Genomic DNA, 21,215 nt, shown 5'->3' with positions numbered 1-21,215 from the left:
CACCTTCCCAGACATTTACTCAGGGCACAACCCAGGGCTCTCACAAGCTTCAGGTGACTCACACCTTGGGACAGCAAAGTCACAGGCTAGATCAAGTTGGCTATGAAAGAATACAGTAAGAGAAGCCATCAGGAAAGGCAGTGACAGCCAAAGGGGCTGAGGGCCCCTTAAAGCATCACAATTTCGTAGGTGCCAATTTGGTGAAACACACCTCCCTTTCTTTGGCATAGTTACCCATCCAACCACGTGGATGTGAGAAGGAGCAGTGGACTGTGGACTGCAGTCTCTGAGCCAAACACCAAAGTTTACGCACGTTTGTGAACCTCATGAAAAATCCCAGAGAAAATGCTCCCACAGGAAACCTGGCAAGGAAGAATTCATCGAGAAACACTCCCATGTGTTAAGAAATATTAGTTTTATTTAACCAGTTTTCACAGCTGAATATTTATTCTATAAAAACTTTACAGATTGTACAGTTTATATATAGTTCAAACTACGGAACAAAAGAGCAGGTCCCACAGATGCAAAAATACTGTACCAACCCATCCACGGTAAAGGCAGATTTACATACTGCACAGCGCTCCACACGGCTGGGGAGGCGTCAGTTCTGAGTATAAACTTCAAAACTGTACAAAAATAAGGTTTTCGATTTTATTTCCATCTTCATACATTCAATATGATTGCAAGCCCAGAAGCCTAAGTAGTAATAGGCGCCTGTAGTCAGGAATCAGTCCCCACTCCATGGGGTACTCGTGAACACGATACTGTGCACAGTATACGGCAGACATAAATGCAGAGACCGCAAACATTAAATGTCAAATAGAAGGTAGTTCTTTCTGTTTTGAAAGGAGTTTCTGTATTTAATAGTGTGCCGAGAGAATTTAAATTAAATAAAATATATTCTAAGTGAACCTAAAAATTACACTTTATAAACATAAAAATACTTTTTTTGGTGTAATACATCATTATCTGCAGATAGACAAAACTGCGAAGTAGTATGTCTCACCCAGCCACAAGAAGTACTTATGTAGTTATTTTTCAAAAGGGTCAGAAAAAAACTATTTAAACCCACTAACACTAATTTATAACTCAGCAAGTAGCACTCAAGCCAGGGAGTGATTCACCGTGCACCCTCACCCGCTTTCCTCCACAGACGATGCTTCTTCATATGAGCTGGGTAAGAACGGGGCGCGGTGAGAACGGGAGAACCTGCGGGCATCTCAGCATGAGCCCGTAGTTCAGGAGAGAATTTCCATCCTTGATGCTTTTCCCAAGTTGGTTTTAATTTTGATTAGAATTTTTTTCAGCACTGAGGTACTTGTACCTCCCCCGGCCCTCTAGATGCCAGAACATGTTTCAGAGATGTCTGCATCTGTTTAGGTAGAGGGAGGGGGGGGCGAGGCTGGCTAGCATTCTTTATGGTCTGTGATCTAGATTAAAAAAAAAAAAAAACCCACCAAAATGAGTAAAACAAACATTATTGCAAACTCTTCTGCCACCCTAAATGAAAACATAATTCCTTTAAAAAACACAACTAGCTTACAAGAAAATTAGAGCTTCTAAGAGCAGTCTGGTGCTCAATTACATTTTATACTGTGTATACTTGAGTATAAAATAAGGACGTTTGGACAAAGAAGCTTTGTAGTTATTTTTAAAGTTACAGTACTTAAAAACTCCTCGGTCATAAATAACTTGGATCTTTCCAGTCCTGCTTCCAAGCGTGAGCTACTGTTGAGGATGCCTGGGAGCCACCGACGTCTGTCCTGCTCAGTCCGCCAATCAAAACTCATCGATTTTCCTCTGTAAGTACTTCAACATGGAGTCCATGCCCTGGGCGGAGCCCCAGATTTTCTTCAGCACTTCACATTCTCTCTCGTTCGCCTGCTCCAGCTCCATCTTCATATTACAGCGGACTAGGGCTTTGGACTCTTCCAGGACCTGCGGTAGCGACAAACGAGAAAGGAGGCTGGCTGTTTATAGGTACCAAACCTTTTCTTACACGCATGATAGCAACCATTACACCTTTACATGTTGTCAAACTGTGGTGGTGCACGCCTTTAATCCCAGCACTGGGGAGGCAGAGGCAGGCGGATCTCTGTGAGCTCGAGCTAGTTGCAGGACAGGCTCCAAAGCTACAGAGAAACCCTGCCTTGAGAAAACAAAAATCTTTACATGTCAATTCACTTGCAGCTTAGTACCGTTAGCCCTGCATACCTGTGAATTCCACATGCCTGGGACTCAATCAATCTTGCAATATGATAATGCAAATATGCAAAAAGATAAAAAAATGTTTAATGGAATATGCAGGCTTTCCTATTTCAAAATCCAGCACAGCCCCTTTTCACAAAGCAGTGCACTGTAACAGGCACTGCACGGCATCTACAGAGATGACCTGAAGTACACACAGAGGAACACGCTGTGTAAGGGATATCAACACTTGTGGATTCTGGTACCCATGGCAGAGGGACGTACCATGGTTATAGAGGGATGCCAGGCTATTTAACATTGGATATTGAAACTTGCAATGGCTCAAGCTAAGAGAGGTGGTTTGTTACACCGATCCACACCGACCACGCGTGGCCAGAGCACTATTGCTGTGGGATAATGTGGAGCCCTGAGTGGTTATCTACTCTACTGAGGTTCAAGGAAATTTCCCAGAGAGACTGTGGATGGAATTTTCTCAACAAAATCGGTTTAATTCCATCTATGGGAGTTGCTCGTGTATCCGCATGAGCTTAGGCGAGAGCTGGATCGATCACTTGGGACATGTCGCACACCGCACTGCTAAATCAGCGTTGTTAGGAGACCATGACCCAGCTCATTTCCTAACCAAAAGCCCCAGAATGGTTAGCACTGGATGGGGTATGTGAGGACTATGTTTCACACTGGGGTCCATTGCTACATCAAGGCCAGGTAAACAGATTTGGAACATGGTACAAGTCCAACTTAACGTGGAGGAAGAAAAGGCTTTCTCTCCTCATTTAAAAACAAACACAAAAGAAAACAAAGAGAAACAGTATTAAAAAAAACAAAACACTTTGACGTACAACTGGATTACATGAAGCCAGCTCCTTGATGCGAACCATGACTTCCTGGGTGAAGGTCCCTGGCCAAAACACCTGGGAGACCAGGCCCTTGCCACACGCCTCCTGTGCGGTCAGCTTGCGCCCACTGAGCAGCATTTCGTTGGCCTACAAGGAAAGAAGAGACACGATGTGAAACACGAGGGGAAGTGGGTGGGGAAGATGTCTTGGAAATTCAACCCTCAGAAATCCAAGCTGAGGGTGGACTTTGGAAGGTGTTAGAATCTGCTTTCCTCTAGTGGCCACTAAGAACAGACCATGGACAAAGCATGACCAAGCGGGTAGATAGAAAAGTAGTAATACCATGGGCCAATTAAAAAAAAAAATAGAAGAGAAAAAGGTTTGCTTCATGGTGTAATTCGGAGTCACACAGACTTGGATGAAATCCAAATTAGAGGCTATTTTGTGGTAAATGAGGTTGCTGGTGTAACTTCCCCTATAATTCGAGTTTCTCCTCTTAACACTGGCTCTTCCCACGCAAGTCAACTCATTAAAAATGCAATGTGGGTACCCGAGTCGGTAATTCGTGCTCTAAGGGGACGGAACCCAACATAAAACTACATTTTCCCTCTAAAGGCAGCGGCATGTCACTGCAGGAGGGGTCACACCTGAGGAGCCACACTTCTGTCACGGATACTACCTATCCAGGAGGAACTGAGTGTACCTCAGCCACTGTCGTCCATCTTGAGCTTCTCAGTTACTTTACAAGACGGACCGGAGAAAACTAAGACAACTTTACTTTTGACAAGGAGATTCGAGGCCACTACATGACAGGAGGTGTATGGACCTCACGTCACTAACGACAGGATCACAGTTGCTGAGGTTGGCTAAGGAGGTTTGCCCAACAGCCAATGTGACCATGGCCCCCCTGCGGTTTGTCCTGCACAGATAGCCTTGCACTTCAGTGGTCCCGAAGAGGCCCAGGTAAACACCCTCTAGATGTTCCTTTCTTCAGAGGCAAAAATTACAGAGGTCCTACAGTGACCACATGCCACCCTCGAATCACAGGGAATATTTGAGTCTTGTAATGCACAGAGCACACACACCATGGAGGCCAAGTGTGCAGCCGATGCACTGCACTTCCAACAGGGCAGACACTGTAAACGGGTGGGCGTGTGGCGTACGTGTGGCCTCCTCACAAGAGTCTGCAAGGTTTTGAGAGCATCATCCAAAGTGTAGACAGCCATTTGAGCTCAGTTGTGAAGAGGCTCACAAGCCTGGAATGTTCTCTGAATGAACAGCCCTCACAATGCAGAGATAATCTATACACATCTATAAGACTCCGATTAGACCTTATTTCGGGAGTTAAGTTTCCCTGCAGGAATACTCCAGGGAGGTGAGAATGGGAGAGGGCCCTGATGTCATATGCAGTAGTGAGAGCTCTAGAGCACCCAGAATATTCTTTTTTTGGAGATGACACCACCAGTCATGTAAGTTCCGTGTGTCCTCTACACAGTGGATACTAATGGACTTGCCAGGCCCAGGAAGTCCGTCTTGAGTATGCTGTCCCTTAGGACCTATCTGTCTAGCGATTCCCTCTTCCCCACCTTTGAGACACAGACCAGACGAGCCGTGAACTCATGGTCTGGCTCCAGCATCCCACCACACCCTACTTCATTTCATACATGCCACTTGCTGTCTCTGGAAGACAACTCACAACCCTGGGGGGAAGGTTCTCGCTTCCTGTGTCCATCTCTGCTAATCAGATGGCCTGTTTGGGCCAATCACAACTGCCCTTGCTCTGGCCTACACATTGTCCTGGCATCTCACCCCCTTCTCTTGGCTGGTCTGGCTCTACATCCATATGTGACTAGACAATCTTTTATGGTCTGTGGTCCCCCCACCTCACCCCCTATTTCACATGGTTAAGAGGTGCAGGCCAATGAGAGGAATTTTAAATTTTACCCACGAGGGTAAGACAGGACTGATTCAAGGCTGGGAATGCAACGCGTTCCATGTAACCAGGAAGTGAAGTGAGTTTAAAATAGAGACACGGAGAACCAATAAATCACAGTAACCTACAACCCAAATCCAACCACCACCAGTAAACAAAGACCCACGAAGAAAACCCATTTCCTTGGTCAGACTACAATGGCTGAGCCCCACCCTGCCACTCTGCAGCAGTCTTAAAACAGAAAGTCAGTTATGAGGTGTGGGGAGGATGACACTTCTGCTTCAAGATGTAAGAGGATAATCAAAGCCGCTCTTTTGGGTGAACTCGGGGTTAGCAAACCAGTCCTTAGATGGGGGCCTACGTCTGAGCCTGGACCATCCTTCCTGTTCTCCTTCCCAATGTGCCAATACTGTACTAGTCCTGAATGGTTCCTGAGCACACGGGACTGTGAAAGGGACATGGTGCACAGCAGGTACTCTACGGGTGTCTTAAGGGTGGTGGTGGCAGAACACAGAGCAAGAGGCTAAAGTCACATCCACCAGCAGTTAGGCAGGCAAGTGTCGGATCCCCACAGGACATGCTGAGGAAGGCTCCCACGGTTAGTCTCACTGTAGGTCATTTTCTTCCGACAAGGGCATTTCTTCAGTTTAGCCCTCCTGGCAGAACTTGTACACACCGGGTAGGGAACGCTACACTTGTCCCAAGCTCACTTGGGCTGCGCCAATGTGTCACAAAAGAGATTGTATCCTTTTAGGAGTCACTTTCAACAAGAGCTGCCACCAACACAAGTCACCTCAATAGCCTTCGGTTACTTGTTGTATAGGCTTTAGTCAAAGACGCTGCTCACAAGGTGGGAATTTAAACTGTGTGGGGCAGACACTCAGCTGCTAGAGCAGGGTTTCAGCAGGCTCCGAGGGTATCCTTGACTGGAGGGAGTGGGGTAGGGTCCTGTTTTGGAGGATGCAGAGTAGTACCACTGACTTCCCATGACCATTATTGTGGAATCCTGAAATGTCTCTAACCGTGGCTATAAGCTCTGTGTAATCACAGCGTATAGCTATACCACCCGATTCTAAGTTGGGCAATTATTGGCCAGGACTCACTCATCTACCAAGAGAGCAACCCATCGAGGGAGGAGGAGGAGGCGTTCATGCGGACTGATCTCAAGCTATTCTCTGGGAAACTTTCCAAGGCTAGTGAATTCTTTAAATTTTAAATTTATACTTATTGTGTGTGTGTGTGTGTGTGTGTGTGTGTGTGTGTGTGTGAGAGAGAGAGAGAGAGAGAGAGAGAGAGAGAGAGAGAGAGAGCGCGAGCCGCAATGCACTTGTGGAAAGCAGAAGACAACTTGCAGGAGCCGGCTTTCTCTTTCCATCATGTGGATCCCAGGCATCGAACGCAGGCAGGCCTGCCGAACCATCTCATTGACTTAAAGCCTGACAAGAATTGGTTCATGGGATGCAATTCTAAAAATGTACCTGCTCAGCGGTATACACAGGTTCAAGACTGTTCATCTCCTTCACATGGGCCCTTTGTGTGCACCTTTACCCATCACACACCTACAAAGGACCTACAACACAGGAAGAACACACTACCAGATGTTCAAATTTAGAACAATCGTTCTCAACCTCCCTAATGCTGTGACCCTTTAATATAGTTCCTCTTGTAATGCCCCCAAACCATAAAATTATTTTCACTGCTTCTCGATAACTGTAATTTTGCTGCTGTTATGACCCAGAATACAGATATTTTGTGTTTTCCAATGGTCATAGGTTTTACCTGTAAAAGAGTCATTTGACCCTCAAGGGGTCAAGACTCAAAGGTCGAGAACCGCTAGATTAAGTAGGTGATGAAGCTTCTTTATTGCCAGAATTAAAAATAACTGCTGTTAAATGATCTACTTTAGCAATAGCTCACAATGAACCCAAAGCTGATTTTATTGGTAATGAATGAGCTATGATTATTAATCTCGGTTGTCAACTTGATGGGATTTAGAATCACCATGGAAACAAATGTCTAGGACCCACCTTAAATGTGGGTGATACTACACCCTGGGGTCGGGTCCTGTGGTGAACCGAGGTGAGGAGCGGAGCTGAACCGCAGCGCGCTCATCTCGCTGCTCCCAGCCTGCAGACGCAGTGTGACTGGAACCTTAAGGTACCCTGACTGTCCCCCAAAACAACCCTTCAAGTTGTTCTCTCAAATTATTTTGTTCCAGTGATACAGAAATTAACCCTTGGGATCAGGAGTGGGTTAGTGACTGAGATAACCCTGATCATGTGGTTGGACTCTGGGGATAGAAAAATCCCTAGAATGCTGTAAAAAGGGCTTGATTAGTCATTTTGGTAGATCTTGGAGGGAACACAGGGACAGGGAGGCCTGGCTCCTGATGCTCCCTGGAGCAACAAGAACTCTGTAGGGAACTGGGTCAAAGGCCATTCATGTAATATTCTGGCCAGTAATCTGGACGCACTCTACTCATGGCTAAAAACGTGAGTGAGGCTGAATACAGAATGCACTCAGCTGTTTGGTGGAGGAAAAAAAAAACAAGGCAGGAGAGCACTCTGTAGGGCGGCAACCACACCGCTCACTGTTCTCACCCGGGTCCACAGTGAGACCGTAGCAAGTGGAGCAGGAACTTCATGAAAAATACGTAGTTTAACACGGGAAAGGACACAAATGAGTTTAAAGTTAACAGACAAGGCAAATGTAATTGTTATGAAAACTTGGCACTCTGCCCTGAGATATCAGGGATGGTGCCCTGATGGAAAGACTCCACTTGGAAGGCGCTAACTTCTAAGAACACAGAGTCATTTAACAGGAGAAACTGCAGGGAGAATGCTGAAGAATGGCTTCCCTGCTCAAAAACAAGCGCCTTGGAAAGTACTTTTGCGTACACCATACAGCCAAGGTACAGCTGCCTCTAGAGCAGCGGTTCTCAATTGGTGGCTCGTGGCTCCTTTGGCAAACCTGTCTCCAAAAAATATTTAAGAACGTTCATACCATTAGTAAAATCAGAGTTATGAAATAGTGACAAAAGTAATTTTATGGCTGGCAGTCACCACAATATGAGGAACTGGATTAAAAGGTTGTAGCATTAGTGCCATGGGATAATGGTCTTGTATCCTGTCACTTGTATTATTTTTGATAAAACGGTGGTTGGCCAATAGCTAGGCAGGAAGTAAAGGTGGGGCAGCAAGAACAGGAGAATTCTGGGAAGAGTAAAGAGTCAGTCTGTAATTATCACCCAGACACAGAGGAAGCAGAAGAGAATGCCTTGATGAAAGGCACCAAGCCACGTGGCTGACACAGACAAGAATATGGGTTAAGATGTAAGAGTTAAATAATAAAAAGCCTGAGCTAATAGGTCAGCCAGTTTATGATTAATGTAGACCTCAGTGTATTATTTTGGGGACTGAATGACTGTAGGACCTGGTGGGACAGAAACTTCAGTCAGCACATCAGGAAGGTTGGGAACCACTGCTATTGCGCTTTGGTTCCTGGGGCTCAGTCTCCACCCACCCAGGGCTAGTAGCATCACTTGGAAGCATTGGCCATGTGGTACTTAAATGTAAAGATGTACATGTGTAAAGATGTAAGGTGCAGATGTAAAGATGCAAGACTGACGGGGTCACGAAATCTCTTTGCAGGTTTCAGAGACAATGGTTGGCAAGACTCAAGTCCCTGAAAGGTTACCTCATGAATGTGAAGTCCAAACTGTAATAGTGATTTTGGGATGTTGGGGATGGAAGGATCTCGGGACTCTGTGTAATGCAGGTAGCAGAGTTTGGGGTTCAGGAAATTCCCCAGTCCTTTTGGAGTCCAGACAATTCTATAACCAGTCCCAGATGACAGATAAGGAACAGATATAGGATTTGGTACTTGGTCTACAAAATTTGGTTCCATCATATGCCTCTTATCATTCTCTCTGGATGTGAATATTTATTATATACTATTGTGTATTGGAAGTATGTGTTTTTGACATAATAGTGTAAGATTAATTCAAATTCCACGTTAGACTTGGACTTTTAAAGTACTGGGACTATTAAAAAGCTACAAAGACCTATATTATGCATTATGAGATGGCCATAAGCCATGGAGTAGAAGGTTATAAGGTTAAAAGTGACATTTGCTTGTCAAGTTGGTAAGGAGTGGGCTTATGATGGCTAATGCTGATTGTTAATGGGGCTTAGAATCACCACGAAAAAACTCCTGGTTAAGGCCTGTGAGGGATAGTCCAGATTAGGCCAATCAAGGCCAAATACCACCTTAAATATGGGCTGCACCATTCCATTCCCTGGGGTGGAGGTGTGGGGGTGTCTAGATAAGCAGCGACTGGCAGGCTCAAAACCCTGGTGCCACCACCGTTCAACTGTGAGTCAAATAATTCCTTCTGTAACTGGCTTTTGTCAGTTATTTTGCCCCAGCAATCCATAAAGTAACTAGAGGGGTCTGGAGGCTCTCTTAGGACACAATCTAATCCCTGGCAAGTTCCTCAGGGAAAAGTCTTCCCTCGCTCTTTTCCTGTCTCTAAGGAGAGGAAAGCGGGCCACAGCTGAACGAAGGTGGCAGACAGAGACTGCTATTGGCGAACATGGAAGAAGGGACAAGATGTTATGTCGGCTTACAGTGAAAGGCAGGAAGGTTATACTCTCGCTATGGTGTTCTGGACAAGAATGGGCCATTCTTAGCAGCAAAGGATGCATCTAGAGTCAAATGATTACACTCTAAATGTCCCCCAGACCCACATACGAAATGCCCACAAAAGTGGGGTATGTCTCGTCACGTATGTGGCATAGAAAAGCCAAGTCTAGCTTAGGACAATAGCAGATATGTGGCCTTGATGAATGGCCAGGGGCCTGAAGATCGGGGACAAGGGTTTGTAGGGGAGAGGTGTGTAGAGAAAAGGAGGGACGGATGGATAGGAAAGAATGCCACCTGCTGTATCGTGTCCATATTCAACAAGGAACCCAGTCTTGGACAGGACACTGAATTGGGTCCAACTCCCAACACTGGTCAGTCTTGGTTGCTTGACCAGGGTGGACCTGGCACTATTAGTCACACAATCTGAGGGGTGGAGCATCTCACCAGTGATTCCAAAATACCACATGACTTTGTTATTTTTGCTTGACTGTCCTGCCAACAGAAGACACCAAAGCTGAGATACTTGTGTGGAATCATTCCCAACGACACCAGTCTGTTAGTTCCTGGTGGTGGCCTGACTGGTCCAGTAAGAACTGATGCTCTCAGCCTCTCCCAGCCCACAGGTACTGTGGTTTTATCGGGTTTGGGAGTCTGGAGTACCAGGGTATGGCCAGGAGACCCTTCACAGCAGAGGATACACAGAGGTGGTAAGACCATGGGGCATCTGTTGGGTGTAGAATGTGTGTGTCTGTGTCAGAGATCCAGTGAGTGGGTGTTGCTCTCTCACCGGTAGCACACACAGTACCCCAAAGACCTTTCAGCGACATCTTATCTTCAACAGAAGCGAAGCATGGCCAGGGGACTTGAGAGAAGCAGGAGGTTTCTGGCTTTCTCCTCTTTGATGACAGCCATTATGTTCTAAGTAGGGCAGTGATGGGGGCTGAAGCCCTTGGGTACAAGTATCCCAACAGACTGAACATTAAGGCTAGCAAAAGGGGAACTGTGGGAGGGCATGTGTGGCCCTGAGACCAGCCTACCTGTGGAGACTGGTTTGTTCTATTAGCTTTCGTTTTTCACATTTAGTACTTGAAATGATTTTAGACTTACATAAAAGTATTAAAAGTTTAGATAAGAGTTCCCAATCCTCTATATCTTCCTAGGTTGCATTCTTGACAGGCTGCATCTTAAAATGATAAAACCCACCAAATTACCACTGATTTCACATTATTACTAGACTATAAATGATACCAATCTTGTCAGCTTCCTCACTGATTTTTTGTTTCTGTGACTCAGAAGCCCACTCGGGGCCCTGTCACATCTTTCACCATCTCCCACATCCGGCTGCTTCTGAGGAACGTTATTCAACAAGTACAGTTTGGTTTTCTTGTTGAATAGACTGAGCGGTGTTCCTTGGCAGAGGGTCCTCGGTGCGGAGGCTGCGGTGTCTCTGTATCTTCTGGAGGTGTTCTGAGGTCCACTTACAGGTTGGCTGCAGTAAGGGAGTATCCTTCATGCTTTCCACCACAGCCAACAAGAGGAGGCAAATATCCTTTTCCTTCTTTGTAATTCTTGGGTGGTTCTGATAGAAACTTACTGCCGAATGTCCCTTTCTTCCAAGTTTCTCCCAGGAAGAGGCTCTTTGGGATTAGAAGAGATGTCCCTCCTTCAAATGTGTGCAAAAGGTGTGTCTTCGTGGTACAGGAATGGTCTATGGTGGGCAAAGATAAGTGGTTCCTTCCAAGAGAAGTCTATTACCCCATTTAGGAGTCGCACTGTTGGCAGATGGCTATCAGCTCCACAGGGAAGGCATTAGTTCCATCGCCGTGTTAATGGGCAACATTCTTCTTGTGAGGTCCACACACGGTGATGACGGAAATGAAGCAGCCATGCAAATTCATGTGCGAGATGCTTCAGAGATGTGTGTGTGTGTGTGTGTGTGTGAGAGAGAGAGAGAGAGAGAGAGAGAGAGATCACAGCCCGACAGCCCTCTGTTCAGTGTGACTGTCTCACCAGCTCTTCAACAGGTGTTCAGTGCCTGGGACTCTTCCTGACGAAGTCTCTTGAATTCTGCCTCTGGAGAACCCCATGTCATTACTTTTTGTCTCAGTTCAAGGACTAAGTACGGAACAAGGTGTCTATAGTTGCTTGTCAAAAAATAAGCTACAATATAAGCACGAACTATTACAGACAAACTTTTTAAAAAACATTAAAAAAACAAACAAGAGCACAGAAATGGGGAGAGCCTTTCTTTCCCTATGCACACGGCCCCTTTTCAGTAAAGGATTTTCAAGTGCCAATATGGACAGTGGCTATCAGCATTAACTATGCAAAGCTGTAAGTTTACAGTAGTACATAGTTCATAGTATTCCATGAACAAAAACTAAACTGTTTGTACAGCTGGGATGGGAAGTCCCCACAGAATGGCACACTGTATACACAGAGTATAACAATAAAAAGCCAGATCTCCTCAGGATGTCTTCTAGAATGATGTTGTTTTAAATGGTACTCACAGACGCTCCTCCCATAATCTTGGGAAACATAACGGTAGAGCAGCCATCTGGACTCTGTCCGAAGGTGGTATAGGGTGTTTGAAACCAAGCCTTTTCGTTAGCCCAAACCACATCACAAAGAGGCAATATGGATGCTCCTAGTCCAATGGCTGGGCCATTAACTGCTACAATAATAGGCTTCTTAAACTGAATGAAAGTATTCACGAAGTTTCTAAAATGAAAAATAAATGGGGAATTACTGAAAACATTGCATATTTGAGCAGATGAAAAAAAAGTCTATCATGGAATTCAATTTACCAAGATGTAAACTCTACAGAAATTATGAAGAGATGAGATTTGCTTAAGGAGTTCTCTCTGAAGCTGTGGACCACGGGTTTATTTGCTGTATGTGGTATGTAAGGTCTACCTAGCCTTTAGCCCCTGATGACCCAGGAGTCCACTCACATAACAGTATTCATGACCAACCAAGGAGTGGTCCTGATGAAGCTTGGTCTGGGACAAACCAAGAGTGTCTGAAGGGGAGTGAACAATGGTAGATGAGGTATCAGAAAACCCAGGTTAGCTCTAACTTTGCATGTGACTTCTGTCGGCTGTCACCCGGAAATAGCCTGAAATTATGCTGAACTAGACCAATGACTTCAAGGAGATAAACACTGGCAAACAAGGCCAGTAAGCACTCTGAGACCTCACTGTAGCAAGAGCTCAAAGGACATCAACGCAAGGGGTGGTACGGCTCTCACAGGGATGTGCATTCTAAGCAAATCCAGCCAATGCTATCTGGGGACTTGTTCTGGGATCACACTGAAAAAGCAGGTCACTTTTGGGGATGGGGAAGGTTGGGAGGTGTCCCTCTCCCACATATGGAAGCCAGCTATTCATTCAAAGATAGCTCTGTGTCATGAATTTTAACAGGGTGGAACAAAGAGAAAGAACCAAAATGTACAGACCAGAGTCCCTCCCAGGCAGAATGAGCCACAGGTCAGAATGGGGAGCAACTAGAGCTTTTTATGACTGGCTCCTAAATCTGGGCCTACTCTTAGCACTTAAAAGAGCCAATAAATTGTTTTCCATAACTCACCAATTTAAAATGCTGCGGTGATAAGCTTGCAACTCTGAAAATCCTAACCCAGCAGTTTAGTTTGTCCCTAGCCCCTGAACACCTGCAGAACGGGACAGACAACCTCTGGTACAGGCTTTGGAAACAAGCAGTCTTACTGCCTTCTGAGAAGTAAGGATCAATTACCTGGGATGGGACTACATATCCTAGGCTGTCTCTGACACCTTTGGGAAAGATGACTGCTAAACTGGTAGTCTCCATGGCACAGAGCAGATATTCCCAAAATATGTGCTCTAGGTACCCAGAGTGGCTGCCACAGTGCTAAGATCAAGAAACTACAATGGGATGGTAAATTAACACGAGAAGAGTGATCACAATGCTAAAAAAATTGTAGAGAAATGAGATTTAGCATTTGTGTAACCTACCACACCAGTTTACATGCTTGGAAAAACCAAAGTTTCTAAAGTCTTAGGGGAAAATCAAAACTTGGACTTTATTGCTGCTTGCAGTGACTTCTGCTGGCTCTCTGTAAAAGGGTCAGAGTTCCAGTCTGGAAGAAAGAGCTCCCTCCCCCTTTATGCAGGAACTGAGCACTCTGATGTGTGAACCTAGATAACAGATAAAGGGCCACACAGAAAATCCCCAAACCCTCAGAGCATCCTGTCCAGTAGGAACACCTCAGGGCCATGAAGGCTTAGTTTTGGGAGCATCCAGCCCAGACACAAGGCTCCCTGCTGTGGAGCTAGTGACTGTCCCTGGGGCCTTAGGTTGGAGTCTGCATCAGGGGAAGGAGCTGCCTGTTGAGAAAGGTTTGGTACTGAGCAAAATTCCTGCTGGGAGAACGTTTACTGAGTTAGATATCAAAATGCTAGGGATTGTTGGGGAAAATGAAGCAATGAGGACCCAGAGCTGTTAGCAGCCAGTTGACTGCTCTTTCTCAGTCAAACAGGACGGAGTGGAAGGGGAGGTCAGGCTTCAGGCGCAGCTGGAAAGAGCGGCACCTCCCACACCGTCTAGGCAGCTGCTCTAGTCCTGGTGCACAGACTACAGGAGCCAATGCTGTGAGTAGATCGCTGCTCTGTCCGTCTTTATGATCAATGTCCTGGACATTTTATTATAATGAATCTTCAAAGTGGCTATCCCAGTGTGTCTGACAACGGAACAGCTTAGTGTTTAACTCAATCTTCTTTTCTGACTTTTAGAAACTCAAGACAATGAGTTTGACTCATTGTTTTAAGGGATTTGAGATTAGGGACACCACAGAAACAAACACAAATGAGCAAGAGGAAGGCTAAGTGAGTCTGGTGTGACCTATTATTTACATGACCTGCTAAAAGTGAACCAAGAAAAATTCCTACCGACGGGAATGCATTTGCTTACAGAAACAGGTAGGTTTCACTGAAGCAGGGTTTGTTGTTTGCTAGAATACTAAGCCAACTTTATGATAGATGTGGGAAGGTTGGAAAAATAAATGAAGAAAATAAACATTTAAAATTGCAAAGTTCAACAAATGAGACTATTTGAATCTGTCTTGATTTTTTTTGGGGGGGGGGGGTGTCTTTTCTGTTTTCCTAATCCCAACACCACTAGTTTCTGCTGCTGTCGGGGTAATTCAGCACTAGAGGGAAGGGGTGAGTCTTAGGAAGATTCAAATGGAACTCAAGGAAAACAGACTTGGAAAAATGATCCAAGCTCTGAGGCTCTGAGACACTGGCTGGCGAGCCCTATTTTTAAATTCAGTTTTATCTATCTATCTATCTATCTATCTATCTATCTATCTATCTATCTATCTATCTATCTATCTACTTTTCTGTGTGGATCCAGTGAACACATAAGAAAAAATTTAATGTTGCCACAAGGGGCAGGATGATTGGCATAAAAATGAACCTCAAGTTTCCACCCACTGATCCTGAATGCAGGCAGAGTATGAGGAACTTCTAAGGTTGTCTTAGATTGGAGTCCTAGCAGCACCATTGGCTAACTGTACAATGCTACTATAAAGTTGTTCCATGGGTACCAACAATCTGTCAGGGACTTAGGCTCATTTAATTTTTCAATTGAGATAGATTGTGCCACCTACAACTTTACCACAAGTCTGAAAGTCTGAAATTATTTAGGAGACCAGACATAACAATTCTAAATAATATTTAGTAAGGTTATACACTCCAAAATTCTGGGGGAAAGATCAAGTTATGATCACACTCAGAAAGATACCCGTCAGGGCACAGTCCATCCTTTGAACATGATAGTGTCATGTACAAGTTTCATGCCTCAGAACCATGCAATTAAAAAATTATATAAAAATCAAAACAATTAAGTTTTAAGTAAAACAATTATTTAAAAAATTTAAATTTTATGATTTTTGTATTGGGTTCCATTTCTAACTATCTTTGGTTGTGTGTGGCCCATAGTTGGACACTCTTGGAACAGATGGTGGATAACCTCCTAAGTCCAAGTGTCTATTAATTTTGAAAATGATGAAATATGATCTGTAAGGCCAAGGCAATGCCTCACCACTCCAAGGTGTGGAGTTCCAGGGCCAGTAGGCAGCATCCATGACAGCCGCTTAGGGGATCTACCAATTCATGACGCCACACCTCAGACCCACCAACACAAACCCATCCTTACCCTGCTGTGTCTCCAGGAGGTTTATAGGGGACCAGGAAGCCCAGTGCCCAGTGACAATACTTAGTCACGGCAACTTGGAGCCCATTAACTTTCAGAATCTCAACACTAGCTCTACAGGGACCTGGCATTTTGGGAAAAGATCCAAACTACTTTATTCATTTGCAAGCTTACAAGTCTTTGAATTTCTAATCTGCTACAAATTAAAAAGAAAAACACAAAAGGGTCACTTGAGGATAATGTACTTCTAGGTAGGTGGGCAGGAAAACACAGGCCTTCCTGGTAGGTGAGGGGCCTTATTCACTTTAACTAAAAGTAACCTCTGAAAATTTAAGACACTTTTAATTATACCAGCAGGGATTAGCAGAGTAAAGGAGATGAGCTTACAGTGGGATCTGGAGGTTCTAGGGAAGGCGCCTCAACCATTAGGACAAACCAGTGAGAAAAACCAACCAGGGGGAAATGGATGAGTCTCCAGGCTGGTCATGTTACACAGAGATGGCAAGCTGCCAAGTAATTGTATAATTTATGTGCTTAACAGAACCAAAACTAAATTTTTATTACATACATACATATATTAAAATGCTTATATTGGAAAGGGCATGTTGACTATAACTAAAAACATACTGTAGACTTGAAACCTGTTAAGAAAGTAGATTTCAAGCTGGGCATGATAGTGGCCTGGATAAAATCCCAGGACTTGGAAAGCTGACGGAGGAGTCGTCTAAGGTCAGATTGCCTATATAGCAAGACCCTATCTCCAAAAAATGAAAAAAGAAATGTTTTCAATATTCTCACCACAGAAGTGTGAGGGCCAACTTAAGTGATTTAGTCACTTTACAATGTACATGTCTCAAAACAGTTTTAATCATTTCAAAAATTTAAAAACATATCCAGGAAAGACATACAAATAGGTAGTATATTTTCTGGGGTGAGTATAAGAAAAATGAACGTTTAACAGCATTATTTATTTCTCTGGCTAGTTAGAATGAAGTTGGGGCAAACAAACAAGAATGTGCACTTACATTTAAAAAACAACAAACAAACCAAGAACCACACCCATCATGTGACCTTATGGAACTGTCGCAAAGTCTAGACAACTCAGAGGGAAGAGAATACACGGTAGATTACTGCACCATTGTGCCAGAATGCCCCGCGCTTAAGTCAACTCTGAAATCAGGGATCTGCCCAAGGCAAATAGTAATTTATGCTGGGGCCATAGAGAAGGCAGAGGATTTGATTAATCTTGTTACCAGTGCCTTTCAGAGGAAGATGTACATGTTATTCCTGAGGCTTACACAGGCTTATTCTCTGAAAGACGGGTACCGTGCAAAAGCCCAGAGGCTCGGTTGAAAACCCCAGTTGGTACTCACCTGATAGCATCTGCCATCTTAGTGCTTTCTCTCTTTCTGTCGTCCGTGAGACGCCGTATAAAATAAATAAAGTCCAGACCACAACAGAAGACACTGCCCACCGCGCTGAGCAGCACCAGCTTGCTGTCGTCGGCTGCAGCTGTGCTCAGGGCGCTCTGAACTTCTTTCATCACCTGGAAGTCACCATGAGTTCAAGTGGTCAAGAGCACTTTGGGTATAGAATCCTACAAAGCACTTTTTAACGGGGCAATTTAGGTCTATAAAAAAGGCATCTCCAGTCTATGCGGCTCACTCCACCCACCATTACTGTAAATATTCTGCATGCTTTCTATTTTCGATCGCCAGAGATCAGAGCGCTAGGGGTGGAACAGGAATACAACTGCATGGGGAATTACAAACGCTGGTGGAAAGGCACGCAGATCTGCATGACCTGGCTCTTGTACAGTCTCCGTGGCTCTCAGCAGATCAGGCAAGTCACACGAGAAATACATGGGAAATTCTAGCTTGGACAGCAGGTGGCACATTCAGTCAGTTTCAAGAAATGCGTTAAGTTCTAGGGCTTTAGGCTGTTTAGTAACTGAACACAATAGGGACAGATGTCTAAATCATTTGCTGTCTGCATGCACTGAGTAGGGATGCAGCGTGGGAGAGCACACAACTCTTGGAATGACTTCTGTGAAGCAATTGAAAGTAACTAACAAAGGCACCCTGCAGTCTAAAGGTGGACCAAGGACCTGCCCTATTTTGTGACTCGGGTCAGATACCCAGTTGCCCAAGATGTGCGCAATGGCAGACAAACCACCAGAACTCTAAACTCTGATGAGGCACAAGTTCAAACACACTGGATTCTAGAGCCATCATGGAACTGGTCTCCTAACTTTGTAAACACATTACCCCGGATCACTGAAAGGTCCCTTCTACTACTGACAAGGACATGTGCCTGCTACAATGCTAATGGCACCTGTACAGCAGGATGACAGATTCTTTGAAGGGACTAAGACCCATCAAGATTCTGATGAATGCTGAAGCAAAGCCGGTGTATACACATTTCCACGTGATTTCAGGAAGGTCACAGGGTCACTGGGCCCTATGATCTACAGATGACTTGGGGGGAGGGGGGAGATGAAGAGGGAAGGATGCAGCTACCATCCCCACTTCAAAGCCACAGTTCCCACAGCACAGAATGGAGTAGCTGCTTAGCACCCTCCTCCTGTGAAGTATCACCGTGGCCACAAGTGTGACGAGAAGTTAAGCTCCCCAGAAGTTTAGAAAGATCACAAAGAGTGCCACCCAGCAAAGCAGGCCAGGACACCAAGGGCACAGAGAAGCATGAAGCCGTAGCCTGGGGTGTGTCTCTCACCTCTGGGTTTAGTGAGTTATTCTCTGATGATTTTGTGGATAACAAGATGTGGGTGAAGCCATCCTGCTTCCTGACGACAATGTCTCTGTATCTGTAGGCACTCTCTGTCTGCCTCACACTGAAACGCAACCGCTTGTCAAAAGGCTGGTCTCTTCTGTCGTCAATAAATTTCCTTTTCCCAGCTGTCACTCCTGTTACAGACGTCTGGATGGTAGCTGTTCCGTTGGCTGTTAGCGCATCCATGAACGGAGATGTACCTGCCAAGAGTTTGAAACCACAGTGGTCTGTGATGTCCTACCAATCCGTTCCCAGTGTGGCGCCTCTGAATGAGACAAAGATGCCCATTGCAAACCCAGGACTTGGCTATTAAAGGACATCACAAATTAGAAGCTTGCCCGAGTTTATTCCTCCTTTTTAAAAATCAGCTTCTTGCCTAACTAGTGTTCAAAGAGAAAAATGCTGGCCGTGCACCCACTGAAAGGAAGAGAAAAGTCTGAGCCTTGTGAAGAATGGGATTGGTTCTCAAGGAGAACGCATTCAAAGTCTGAGGATTTAAAAAGGGAAACGAGGCTGACCGATGAAGATCTGAAGAGCTATCCCCATCTAAGCTCAAGAGGGACCAAGAGAGACACAGAGGTGAAGCCATGCGCGTGTCTTGGCAGGCCTAGGCGAAGTGGCCACTGCTCCCTGTGGATATCACAGACAGCAAGGAGGTCTTCATGTTGTCCCAGAAGATGCCTATGAGGTCTGTCTACTGGACACACAATCTTACCAGTTTTTGTTTGTTTGTTTGTTTGTGAGACAAGGTCTCACTAAGTAGCCCTGACTGTCCTGAAACTCACTATGAAGACCAGGCTGGCCTTGAACTTACAGAGATACTCCTGCCTCTGGCTCTCAAGTACTGGAATTAATGGCGTGTGCCACTTTGGTCAGTTTCCATGACATTCTTTAAATTAGCACTGGTTTTGAGCACAGCTTGGGGAGGATCTGCTGAAGACCGCTCTCCTTTCCCGCAGCAGTGTTCCATCATGCATTGCTGCTCTTCAGTATCAAACTGGATACTGGCTTTCAACCAGCCCTGGCACATGATCCCTCAACTTTTCTTTCTCAGTGTGAGAGATCAAACCCAGGGCCTCATTATGCATGCTGGGTACATGCTCTACCATTACACTACTGTCCGACCTGCAACATTTTTTATTACAATAAAGCTCTGTTGTGACTCTGAAGTCACAACAGGAGGAAACAACACCGTCTGCTTTAATCTTTGCAAGAAAAACCCTTCAAATTTAATCTTTTGACGGATCTAAGCAGGCTATAAATGCACACATTTTAAGACTCTGAAAATAGAGGCTGAGGAGATGGCTTAGTGGTTAAGATCACGTGTTGCTTTCCTAGAGAGCCTGAGCTCAATTCCCAGTACCCACACAGCAGCTAACAACCATTTGGGACTCCAATTCCAGACGATCCTATTCTCGACTCTTCAGGCACTGTGGATACAGTGTACATGGTTCACAGACATACGTGCTGATAAAAACACCCATACACATAAAGAATTTTATAAAGAAAAATAAGCTGCGTGTAGTGGCACACCACAGATCTGAGGTCAGTCTAGGTTATAGGATGGGAGCCTGTGTCAATTACGTCTCCCCTAAACTAACGGCATAGCGTATGTGCTCAATAGCGTATGTGCACAATAGCGTATGTGCTCCTTCCACCCCATCACTGAACTTCAGGTCAGGCTTTCTCAGGTGTCCTTCCTGATGCTTTATAGGGAAAGAAGTATGAGCATTTTTCCATTCCCCCTGTTAAAGAACAGGTGCTGGATCAATCACTACATACGCAGGGTCTTACACACACTGTTAGTTTTGCTTTCACTTGTGTAAAATGGTACCTTGGCATTCACGCTCTATCAGGACACTGTTGTTCACAGGAATCACCATGAGCCACATTAGAATTTATTTTCCCAGTTTATCTGGAATAACCACTAATGTTAATGGGTTAATTCTATTAACAGCGGTCTATATCACTCCTATGCAGGCAAATCCAGACTGCATGATTCTAGAGAATTTGTGACCTCAAGTTTTCATTCCTGACCAGAACACCCAATGGCACCTATCAGGCAGGATGTTGTCGAATGGCTCTGAAAACTTTTAAGCTTCACTTTCTTTTCTGCCAGACCCTCCCCCACTGGCACTCAAAACCTGTACTTCTGCCCAAGGCTCTCTCTGCTATTCTTCTCAGCACCACTGCCAAGCCCACCAGAGTTTCCCCGGTCTTCACAAGCGCCACTCCTTCCTTGCTTCTCCATTCCCTGACTCACTTCAATTCAGAGTCAATACTGCCAGGTAATTAATTCATTTAGTACAGAGAAATGAACCATGTATGATTTTGAAGTATTGAACTCAACTGAGCAAAATAGGGGCATGCACATGGGGAACTGAGAGTTAGAGACACTGGCTTTACCCAGGGTGAGCATAGTCATGGGGATAGGCTGCATAGCTTAGAAGATGGGCTGGGACATCCAGGGTTGGAGATCAGTATATGGGAACTGATGACCAGAGATGTTACTGAGACAGCAGGCAGTCCCTCCAGGGGAAAGAGCAAGTCAGTAGCAAGGCTGGGAAAAATGCAGTGGGTTAATAAGATTATATGCATGCGTACAGAGCAAT

At 45.0% G+C, this 21,215-nt stretch overlaps 1 protein-coding gene across 4 annotated transcripts in view; it reads right to left on the bottom strand.

Annotated features, from left to right (window-relative positions):
* Positions 1-396: 396 nt before the first annotated feature.
* The window catches only part of Cdyl (chromodomain Y like), a 221,924-nt gene continuing 201,105 nt past the window's right edge, over positions 397-21,215 (bottom strand). For all 4 annotated transcript variants that reach the window (XM_048428142.3, XM_085699379.2, XM_085699380.2 and 1 more), the window contains 5 exons: positions 18,547-18,803; positions 17,187-17,359; positions 12,132-12,342; positions 3,048-3,191; positions 397-1,938 (listed from right to left, as the gene is read on the bottom strand). In XM_048428142.3, the coding sequence (XP_048284099.1) occupies positions 1,780-1,938; positions 3,048-3,191; positions 12,132-12,342; positions 17,187-17,359; positions 18,547-18,803 (944 nt within the window). In that variant the 3' untranslated portion in view covers positions 397-1,779. The remainder of the gene's footprint in view (positions 1,939-3,047; positions 3,192-12,131; positions 12,343-17,186; positions 17,360-18,546; positions 18,804-21,215) is intronic.

The sequence above is a fragment of the Myodes glareolus genome, chromosome 14, assembly GCF_982192425.1.
Source record: "Myodes glareolus chromosome 14, mMyoGla1.1, whole genome shotgun sequence".
Classification (NCBI taxonomy): domain Eukaryota; kingdom Metazoa; phylum Chordata; class Mammalia; order Rodentia; family Cricetidae; genus Myodes; species Myodes glareolus.
The sequence above is the reverse complement of the archived record's forward strand: the minus strand, read 5'-3'. Positions and strand labels throughout refer to the sequence as shown.